This window comes from Diabrotica undecimpunctata, unplaced genomic scaffold (genome assembly GCF_040954645.1).
Source record: "Diabrotica undecimpunctata isolate CICGRU unplaced genomic scaffold, icDiaUnde3 ctg00000626.1, whole genome shotgun sequence".
Lineage (NCBI taxonomy): Eukaryota > Metazoa > Arthropoda > Insecta > Coleoptera > Chrysomelidae > Diabrotica > Diabrotica undecimpunctata.
The window spans coordinates 102,501-114,543 of NW_027311923.1; the positions used below are offsets into that span (position 1 = coordinate 102,501).

Here is a 12,043-nt window from a genome sequence, read left to right on the forward strand (position 1 = left end):
GTGAGCAACGTTGATTTGAATATTTACTAGGAATTATAATAATAAATATTTTAAAACTTTTGAATCGGTTACACACGTAAAGATTTAATTTTCAAATAAAAAATTATTTTTTTGTAAAATTTATTAGTAACATATTATTATAACATATTTATAACTATAATACCTAAATAATTATTTAAAATAAACATTTATTATAAATTGTTTAAACAAATTACTCGGGTAAATAAACAATTCACAAATTAACTAAATGCATCTTTATGATCTATGTCATAAAGTTCCTCAAATTAAAAAAAAAAAACATCAATTTTCATTGATTAAAAACGGAAATATTGCGACTTTTAGAAATTTGAATTTATGAATTCAGTTTTTGAAAACGTAAAATCGTTTCGGTTTTAAACCCTTTATCTTTGGCGCTTCATGGATGGGTCATTCTTAAATGAAGCGTTTTTAATTTTTTTTGCCTAAACTTGAATTTTTAGTCTATTGAATAGTTTCCTTTTCTTTTAATTGCTTATTGTTTATAAACAAAGCTCTGGTGAATTTTGAAAGCATTTTTCTTCAGTCTGGTGCATTCAGTGTTCAGTAACTATTACGTGAAACTTCTTCAAATTTTAAAGCTGAATATTTGTGATATTGGTGTTATTCTTAAGCAAAATCAAAGTTTTTTGCATTTGCATTTTTAGAAAAGTTATTAATAATTTTCAAAAAATCAACTTTTTAAGTTATTTTTGTAATAATTAACCAACAAACTAACAAAAGACAACTTTGCAAACCCTTATTTTAAAGGATTTGCTATACTTTTTTAGTAAAATTATGTCACTTTTCGGTATAATTTACTGACCTTCATCTTTAGTATTTAAAATCAAACAGCTATATTTTGCATATTTTCTTTATTACATATTGTTATCACCAAATTTATCAAAAGCAGTTGTTAGATAACTGTATCAACGAATGTCACGGAAAAATTCTTATTTCTCTGATCTATTTACTTTGATAACTATAACAGAAGTTGATAAGATTCAGCGGCGATCTCTATATTTATTATTTGCAGTAACGAAACCGTTTTAGGTATACTGTTTATTACTAGTTAACTTTTTATAAAAAAGTATGAAAAAAAGTTTAGCAGATATCTAAACGTTTTAAATGAAAGGGAGGGGTCTTTCTAATGATAAATACATAAAAAGATACAGCCAGATATGCATTGTTTTTTATAAACAGTGGGTAAACCCAAAACTCAGTATTTTGCTTATATAATTTTCAAATTAAATTTTATAAATAGTAGGTAAACTGGAGATTTTAGAGCAAAAAAAACTTTCAATTTTATTTTTTAAGAATTAAAACCGATAAACGACTAAGCTAAATACGGGTGGTTTTGGCAATATTGAATAAATGTTTGTAAGGATTGCAATACCAATTGTAAATATCCAAAAATTTGTGACAATGACGCCATCATAGGTGTCAATATGTGTGCTAAATTTGAGCCGGACATGTATAACAGTTTATGTAAAATGTTAATTGTTTATCCCAGAGACGAATTATTTAAACAAATGTTCTTACCCAAAAAATGGACCTAAAACATTTTACTAAAGTAGAATGAATTCTTTAAGGTTTCAACTTTGGATTTATCCAAAAAAAATATTATTTATTTCAAAATTGTTGTAAATGATGTTAAAAAGTAATTTTGATAGTAATAAACATTTATAATAACTTCTTTATTTTTCTTTACAATTAATTTTAATAAGTTCATCTGGATAGGTGATTAAAAAACGCATATTTAAAAAAACTTTCACGACCAATAGTATCCAAGATAATAATTTTTTTAAAATTCATATCTCCTTTTTTTTATAAACATTTAAGACCAGGAAATTTTTACAGATTTCAATCAAGGATCTTAATTTTATGATCCAATTTATAATTTTACTATTTATTCAAAGATCTTAATAAATAACTACATAAAGTGAAGGTGCTCGCATAAGTATTTCTGGGTAAGGTGGTGAGGGAATTTGCTCTAGCTCGATTTATTTTTGAAATTGAGTCTTCAAATCGGAGGGCGCTCTAAAATTTTGCATTATCGCGGTTTGTAAGCAACTTAAAACTTCCTTTTTTTAATTTGGGGTAACTCGTCGAAATAATACCATTTGGCATATTTTCATTGTCTTGGAAAATCGGGAAATCTCGGAAAACTTAACACGTTGTGTTCTTTAAAATTCAATTACTATGAATATAAGTAAAATGATAATAAATTAACAATAAATCATTTACTTTTACTATAATAAAACAATTCATATTTTACAATAAAACAATTTCATACTTTATGATTCAGTTGATTAACAAAATACACTCTAATAAATGCCTTCTTTTTAATGGGTATACTACACATAATAATATTATACGTTGTATACACGTATATATTACAGACATTTGAAATAAAAACAATTAACTGAATCATAAAGTACGAAATTGTTTAAACAATTTTGTTGTAAAACATCAATTATTTATTACAGTAAAAGTAAAAAATGATTTATTGTTAATTTATTATTAATTCATAGTAATGGAATTTTAAAGAATACATGTTAAGCTTTCCGGCATTTCCCGATTGTCCAGGACAATGAAAATGTGCCAGATGTCATTATTTCGACGAGTTACCCCAAATTAAAAAAGGAGCTCCAAAGGAGCAAAATTTTACAGCGCGCTCCGATTTGAAGACTCAATTTTAAAAAATGATTCAAGCTAGAGCTGATTCCCTTCCAACTTAGCTAAAAATACTTATGTAAGTCCTTTATTTTAGGTGGCTGTTGCTGATAGTAAAATTATAAATTGAATCATAAAATTAAGATTCTTGATTGAAATCTGTACAAATTTCAAGCCATAATGTTTATAAACAAGGAGATTCGAATTAAAAAAAAAATTATTTTCTTGGATCCTATTCGCCGTAGAAGTTTTTTTTTAATTTGCGTTTTTTAAGGTTGATCTGCACCCCCCAAAAGACAAACCCCAAATTCAAAAAATTTGAAAAAATTTGAGAAGGTATATGTGATGTCTAGAAGTATTTTGACAACTTTTAAACAAACTTCATGTTTTCGTTTTTGAAAAAACTCAAAAAAACTACTTTTTTCCAAGTATAAAGCGGGAAAACCAAACATAGGATTTTGTTTATTTTGTTTACAGCATCAAGATATGATTATAAGAAATACTTATGAATTTTTTGAAAATTTTTGAATTTACAGTTTTGTTCCAATAGGAAAAAATAATATGTTTCGGCTTATAATAAAGTTACCGGTAAGAAACCGAAAATTTTTTTAATAACAACATATTTAAAACTGTAAAAGTGGAAAATATTTGCAACAAAAAGTTAAATATTTTTTCCTAAACATATGAAAAATCTCGTTAAACAAGAATTATGTCTTGAACTGCCGCCTTCAAATCGTAATGTAGGGAGATGGCTCCATCTGAAGCAATGGTAGTATTTATCATCGATAGATAGCATTACGTTCGGCTTCGAAACGCTTCAAGCAAAACGTCACACTAACAGGGTTGCCATATCAATTACTTTGTACAACACTTTGGCAGATAACAACAAAATTTAATAGGAATGTTATCGGTTTGAACTTTGAACCGGTCATGCTGAAACTTACAGAGTTACAGAATAGTAGATACTGCAACTTTTATTTTGAAAGTAGGATATCATAGAATTTACACTCTATAAGTAATATATCTATAAAAAACCTATTTAGTTTTAAAAACCTATTTAGGCGTTTATGGTTAATTATTTTAGTATTTATAAAAATAGTGTTTCTTGCATAACCAGTATCGTACACAGAATTTGTCTGAGGGGGGGAGGGTTTGAAATTTTTTTATGCTACCTCCATTTTGAGTCCATAAAATTTGGGTTTTAGTTTAATTTAAAGTACTAAAGATAGCAGTGCCAAAGATTCAGGTATCTATTATCCTGCCTACCAACTAAAACCACCCTCTCTTACTTGTGTGCATTTGACTGTCGCACGTACCGTACTCCGAAAGTGGGGTGAAGACATTTTTGGAACACTCACTTCTCTTATCTAAATCTTATCTATTGTTCTGAAACTATTTTCTTGTGGCTTTTAAAGTAATTACTATTTTAATGGGAATAAGCCAACTTGTAAATACAATTTATTTTGGAGACGGCTATCGCCGTATTCCCGTTCTTCTCCGCCAATTCTGCCGGTTTAAGGCATGCTCTTCTAATTCCTTCATTCCATGAGCGTCAAGTTCTACCTCTTTTTCTTCTTCCGGGGGGGCATCCATTTGTGAAGTTTTTGGGGCCAACGTTCGTCAGGCATTCTCAATAGGTGTCCAAACCATTTTGAACCTCTTTTTTTCTATTCTGTCAATGACCGTTTCTGTAGCGTTGGTCTTCCTTTCCTGGCTTGGTGTTCTAGCAGTTCTTCTCAAATAATCCATTTCAACTGCTAACAATCTTCTCTTCAGGTCTGCATTGACAATTGTTTATACTTCAGAGCCATAACAAAGAACTGATTCGACCATGGTTTGCCCTATTCTTTTTTTGTTCCTTTTGGAAATGTTGCGATCCCACCATAAGGAGTTCAGATATCCTACAATTTTACGTCTCTGAGTAATTCGGTGTTTAATTTCGGTTTGTCCCAAGCCGTTCTTAGTAATGAGTGCACTTAAATATTTAAATTTTTCCACTTGTTTGATTTCCACGTCCTCGTCGATCAACACTTCAAACCTTGCATCTGAATTGATAACTAAATATTCTGTTTTCTTCATGCTGTAACCCACATTTTACATATTCTCTGTATAGAAGCTTTATCATAAATTCTAGATCATAAAAATCTTGAGCTAGGACGACTTGGTCATCCGCAAAGTTCAGGAAGAACAGTACGTCATTTCTTATGGGGATTCCCATTCCCAGGCAGTGGTTTTTCCAATTATGGAGGGCTGCCTCAATATATAAATTAAACAGTGAGTGTGACATTATGCATCCTTGTTTTAGTCCTTTAGTTACTTTTATTGGCTCTGATAGTCTATTTCCGATTTTTAGGTAAGTAGTGTTCTCCCTGTATACTTCTGTAATTATTCCTAAAAGGTATGGACTAATGTCGAGTTGTTGCCACAATTTAAGTCTTGGAACTGTATAATACGCCTTTTCTAGGTCGATGAAGGCTAGATGTACTTTGGTACCAACTACTATTCTTTTTTCTATTAATTGTTGGAGTATAAACAAGTTATTAGTGCAAGATCAAAGATCAAAGATTCAAACGTCAATAAACTTATTTTAACCTTCAATTGTGGCTTATTTCCATTAAAATAGTAATTAGATCTTATCTCTGTCGTTGGCTCGGTTGGTGTTTCTCTTCTTCTTCTTTCTTTTTAATGACTGCTCGGATGTAATTGTGAACACTATTCCATTCCTCCGTACTTCCTCCAGTCATCTTCACGATCATCTCTCTTACAGTCACAGGGTTCATACCTATTTCTTTCTCTGTTTGATGAGTGAACCTCTGCATGGGCGACATCCCAATGAGGTCAGTCAAGACCATGTCGACAATATAGCGTCGAACTATTGGCTGACGTCAGGAAAGATGTTCCCTGAAACAGAAGATTCACTACTAGCCATTCAGGATCAGGTTATACAAACCAAAAATTACCTGAAATATATCGTCAAAGACCCTCAGGTCCAGAATGACAAATGCCGATATGGATGTTAAGCTCAGGAAACCATCAAACATCTTACCGGGGCTGTCAGGCATTTGCTGCAACTGAATATAAGGAACGGCACGACTCAGTAAGAAAGATCATTCATCAAGAGATAGCTATCAAACTGGGACTTCTTCAAACAAACCATCTTCCATATTATCAATACGTTCCTGAGAGTATACTTGACAATGACAACTACAAGCTATCCTGGGACCGCACTGTGCTAACAGAACAAACAGTGGCACATAATAGACCAGATCTCATACTAGTTATTAAACTAAAGAGACAAATAACATTAATTGATGTGGCGATACCCAACAACCATAATCTTCGTGTTAAACAGAACGAAAAAATCGCCACGTACAGGGATCTGGAAATTCAAATACGAAGACAGTGGAGAATGGAAAGTACCCAGACAATACCTATTATTCTCTCTACTACTGGAGTAATTCCAAAGAAACTCCTAGAAAACATAAAAAAGCTAGGTCTGAATGAACATCTCTACAAGACTATGCAGAAAGCTGTAGTACCCTCAACGTCCAGATGTGTACGAAAATTTTTGGGAGATACTCCAACATATCAAGCCACCTTGGGCTCGGTAACACGGAAAGAGTCCCACCAGAGCTCAATCCTTTTGATACCGTAGGTATCTGGGATGAGTCAATTTTCCCCTTAGATGGAGTGTGAGCCGTATGACTAAATCTGGGATACTAATACTCAAAAGCAAACTTAATTTCAAGCACATAGTAAAAGCAATAAACACATACGCAATACCACTTTTCACATACTCATTTGGCTTTATAAAATGGTCGAATACGGAAACTGAAGAACTAATTAGACCAAATAGAACCGTGATAACTAAATAGGCATCAACTACCCCAAATCGTACATCCAACGCATGACACTACCACGCACACAAGGTGAGAGAAGAACATCGTGTTTTGGAAATATCATTCACTACTTAAAGATAAAAAACAGCAAAAAACAAACACAAAAATATATAGAGCAGCAATTAGACCAGTGATAGCATACGTAGCGAAAGTAATATGTCGTACGAAAATAGATATAAAGAAAATAAAAATATAAATAAAAAGTAAAATATAAAGAAAAAGTAAGAATTATTAAAAGCAAAATGATAAGAATAAACAGCCCAATAAAGCCCGAACAAGGAGAATATAGAAGACTAATAAAGCATGAAATAAGAAATAGAAATATAACCGAAGGGGAAGACATAGTAAAATTTATTAATCCACACAGACTGAGATGGTTTGGACACATACAAAGAAGAGAAAAAGACGCACTAATAAGGAAGATAACAAACCTGAAACCAGTAATAAACAGACCAAAAGAAAGACATGTTCGCATGTTTTAAATAACATTTTTGACGATTGACCATTTTTCATATAAATCCCACTAAAATATTAAATAATACCAGATAATTTAATTTTTAACTATTCTATCAACAAAAATCTAATATATGATTGCATGTATAAATTTAGTGGTAATACGATATTCACAGATAGCGCCGCTAAGTACCTCTTTGTCGATAAAAATGTTTACATAATAAATATGTGTCATTTTTCAATGATATGGTGTGGATTATGTTCTTGCAAATGCGTAACTTTAATACATTCCGATTGACACAGCGGAGCAGTAAAATATTATACATAAAGATGTTGTTAAAGATATCTTTGCTTATTTGGTCTACTAGGTATTTGATAAAATTATTACTGTCTGCACAACTTGGCACCTCAGCCAATGGATATAATTATAGAAAACTGTAATTTATATTAGGGTTTGAAAATATTACAGAGTCGTCATGTAGAAATCTACGATTAAGTTAAAAAAATTACCACAGTAGTATGCCGCAGTAGAGCCATCTCTAGGATCAGAAACAAATTAATCGAGGGTGAAGATCAACCTTAACCACATATCCAGATCAAGTTAAAAAAGTTATTGTAAATGTTTATAACTAGAGCTTGTGGATTTTCTAACCAGCTATGACTAATACATGCGCAAAGTACACGTTTACACTTCGCCTGTGTATCCGAAACATTCAAAAATAAAAAAATTATTAAAAAATAAAACCTTTGCGTTACGGTTCCTCTATGTAGAAAAGAAAGATTTTTTTATTACCTCAGAAGCCCCGCTTCTGATTATTCAATTACTTAATTAATTCTTAATTACTCCTCCCAATTGATCCTGTATATTGCGTTTACGGCAGTAAACAGAACGAAATGCAATTATTAAGATACGAAGTTTATTTCTGAGAAAAATTTAATTCTTTTGAGTATCAAATAACCGAGTTAGTCTATTTAATAACGGAATTAATCATTGTCCTGACATTATGCCGAAATGTGTTTACACAGCAAACTAAAGAAACAACAGATGAAACAACAGATGAATTGACAGCTGAATCAGCAGATTGCTGTAACTACATAACGAAGCAAATACTTTTATTTTATAAGCGTCAATAAAAACTAAAAATTCCATCAAAGGAAGAACTGGAATACAAAGTAAACGTTTAACCTGCATGGTATGGAACATGAATGATAACACAGCCCAACAAAGTGAAAAAATTCGGTGCTTAATTGCGATTGTACAATTTAACTTCGCTCGAAAAGATATACACAAAAGTAAATAGGTTCTAAACATGAACGATACAATGTAGAAGAACTCAAAAACACAAACAAGGAGCATAGTAAAAAATAAATGAGTACTATCTAGTAGGTACCTGTTGACAAGCCAATTCACAGTAATAAGTTGTAGAATAAAAATGGTTCATTTAAGTGAAAAAGATAGTATTGAAATATTAACGATAATCGGTTATGGTGATCGTGTTAGAACATCCAAAAAGGTTAAATGTTTAAATGGAAATTGTCCAAAATAGGCTTATAAACCCATTTCATAGACGGAGACTTGTCTGGTGATGAGTACTTAGATTTACTAAATAACCAAATTATTACTACACTTTAACAGAATGTCAACCACAAATTTTTTAATTTCAACAAAGTTAAGCGCTTTCCCACTATTATCGACGAGTTAGAAATTTTTTGAATGCGAATTTTCTAAATCGATGGATTGGACGTAGAGGATTCATACAGTGGCCTGCACGTTCTCCGGCCCTTAGTCCTTTAGATTTTTTTCTTTAAGGTTATCTAAAATCATGTGTTTACATTAGGCGTCAACATGTTTTTATATGTTTTCAGGATTTGAAACAAATAATTATTGATGAATGTGGACTAGTACGGGGAGACGTCTTGGAAAGAGTGACTCACGAATTTAATAATAGGCTTGCTCATTGTCAGGGGCGAACAGAGAGCATTATGAACATTTGAAGTGATTTATTTAAATTATTATTATCATTGGCCTTAGTAAATAAATTTACCTATTCTTTAATTGTAAAGTGATTTATTTCTCGTTTTAACAATTTTTTCTACCACACTTGGTACGTAAGAATTAGGAATATTAAGTAATTTTAAAATCTGCAAAATTATAGAGTGTGTCCTATTTAAGTAACAAAAAATATGCCGTCAGAAGCATTATGTGTCATTGCACTTACACGCAAAATTTCATGAATAGCGTCTTTTTTTATTCAAAGATATGTATTTAGTTGGTTCCATACTTTATCCGAACCCTGAATATTCAAATTCTTTATGATTGATATCGGATCATAAAATAAATTTAGGAACAAAAGTTATTTATAGTTTTTGCATTCACTAAAAAAGTAAAAAATATTTATTTTGCATTAGTATTATTGTAGTATGTATATCCTCCTTACCATTATCCTCTGCATGCTTAAATAAGACTTACCAATTGAGATTCGCCATAGCAAGTTTATATTCACAATAATATAAACATGAGAAAGCGATAAAAGTACATTAAAATTATAATAAACTGTAAAATTTAACAATTTATACCTTACCTTTTGTGTTTTGTTTTATTTTTAGGTTTTTTATCTGCATCATTTGAATCCGATGCAGCAGAATCATTGGATTCGGAAGATGATAATTTTCCTCGTAACAGCGAATCTTTCCTCCACGCTTTCTTCGCTAATTCTTCCTTTGAAAGGGGCTCCTTAAAAAAAAGGTTATTTAAATTTAATTTTTACATTTCTTTTCAATATCATTCATCTTTCTATTCAAGTTTTTTTGAAACAAAAATTTCTATAATAAATTTCAATAAGCGATGCAGGGTGTGAAAACAGCGATAAAATTGTATTTTAATTGTTAAAAATGTTCAAAATTTATCTACACATTCCGATAGTAACAGTATATATTATTAAGATCACTTTATCAATTTTTCTCTTTTCTCGATTATTAGTTTTTATTTCATAGTATATAAATTATTGTAATCACTGAATACATTGTTAGTGAAACAATATTCATATTAATTTAATTAATGAATAATTTAAACGATGATGTAAGTAACGATTGTCCGAGAATGAAAAATTTAAACGATTATGTAAGTAACGATTGTCCGAGAATATTCAAAAACTAAACGAAATAACCATCTCTATTTTCCACAAGGAAACTAAGTTCCTGTAGCTGGCTGTATACCATGGATCACAAAAAATTTGTTAAAATCCTTTATAAAAGGTATAAAAATTAAAAACCCAATCGGTATTAATCACTAAGTATTTTAACTAACGATCTTCAAATTTATCTAAATAAAAACAATTCTTCACATTATACGCAAACAAAGCCAAATTTTCAAAATGATCGTAATCCAAGACCAAATCTTAACTTTAAAAAAAATTTCCCCAGACGAACAGATCCTTTACAGTCAATGAACCTCGACAAAGAATTCAAGCCCCACCTATAACAAACTCCACACACTTCCAACAAACAACAAGACAACCATCAGCATCAACCTCTTTTTCAAATAATAACAGAGGAACTAATATTTTTACAAATAACATAATATAAAGAAGTAGTAATGTCTTTAAATCAAATCCAAATCAAAGATTTCAAGCCCCAACTCCAATGAGTACCACTAGTCAAAATACTTTTAGACCAACAAATTTTGGAAATAAAAAACGCTTCAATAATACATTTTCAAGTCAACCACAAAATATTATAGCTGCGGAGCTACATAATATTGGCGATACCGAGGAAGTTTAATTAACTAATGAGAATAATTTTTTAGAGAACGAAGCATCGGAAAATCCATAATTACTCAAGTTGAACTTTTAAATCTGATAAATAACGAAAGTGAATTGCCGTACATTGTATTTCCTGAGCATAATCTCAAAGTACTAATTGGCACTGGGAGCACAAAATCGTCTGTAACCCCAGAGGTCGTTGAAAAATATTTTAAAAATTCAATTTTTCGTAAACCCTTTCCAATTTCAACAGCACTTGGAGCAAAACAGGAAAAATACTGTACTGAAATTCCCTTATCAAAAATTTTTAATACTAAAAATAAATTAAATTTAAGTTATTGCGTTTTTAAATTCCATGACTATTTTCACTGCCTATTAGGCCTCGATAATTTAAGAAAATTAAATGCAAAAATTGATTTGGCCAATAATTTTTTAATTACTTCACAGAGTAAGATAAAATTAAATTATTATACAGCCGGGAATAGTGGCAACACGAATTGTATAGTAGTGCCGCCACGAACCGAACAAGTTATCAGTTTAAATGTTGGAAATATAAAAAATAGCGATGTAATTATACCATATACATAAATCGGTAAATTAGAAATTCCTGAATGCCTTACGACATTACCGTCGCGACGGTAGAAAACAATAAGGCTATTTGCACGATTTTGAATTCTTCTGAAAATTATTTTAAATTGGATGTAACTTCTCCAATCATGGTCAAAAAGTTCGCTGAATACGATCAAATTTCGAACAAGATCAAGTTCGAACAGATCATATGAATTTTGAGGAAAGAAATTCAATATTAAAGTTAATAAAAGAATATTCCGATATCTTCATGTCGCAGGAAACCAATTAACTTTTACTAATAAAATTAAACATACAATAAAAACAACAAACGATATAACAGTATATTCAAAATCCTATAGATACCCAGAAATTTATAGGAAGAAAGTGTAAAATCAAATCCAGAAACTGCTGGATCAAGATATTATTGGACCTTCGGATTCGCCTTGGTCCTCTCCTGTATGGGTGGTCCCAAAAAAAAAATGGACGCCTCCAAGAAACCTAAGTTTAGAGTCGTAATAGATTATCGACGTCTTAATGCTATCACACTTGGTGATAGATACCCTTTACCTAACATTAGTGACCTATTGGATAAACTTGGACGGTGTCAATTCTTCACAACACTCGACCTCACTTCAGGGTTTCATCAAATCGAGATGGATGAAAGCGACA

General features: G+C 30.9%; 1 protein-coding gene across 1 annotated transcript in view; it reads right to left on the minus strand.

Annotated features, from left to right (window-relative positions):
• Positions 1 to 12,043, minus strand: part of LOC140431295 (uncharacterized) — a 223,185-nt gene that overhangs the window by 102,066 nt on the left and 109,076 nt on the right. Inside the window, exon 11 of the mRNA XM_072519228.1 lies at positions 9,626 to 9,777. Coding sequence (XP_072375329.1) covers positions 9,626 to 9,777 — 152 coding nt within the window. The remainder of the gene's footprint in view (positions 1 to 9,625; positions 9,778 to 12,043) is intronic.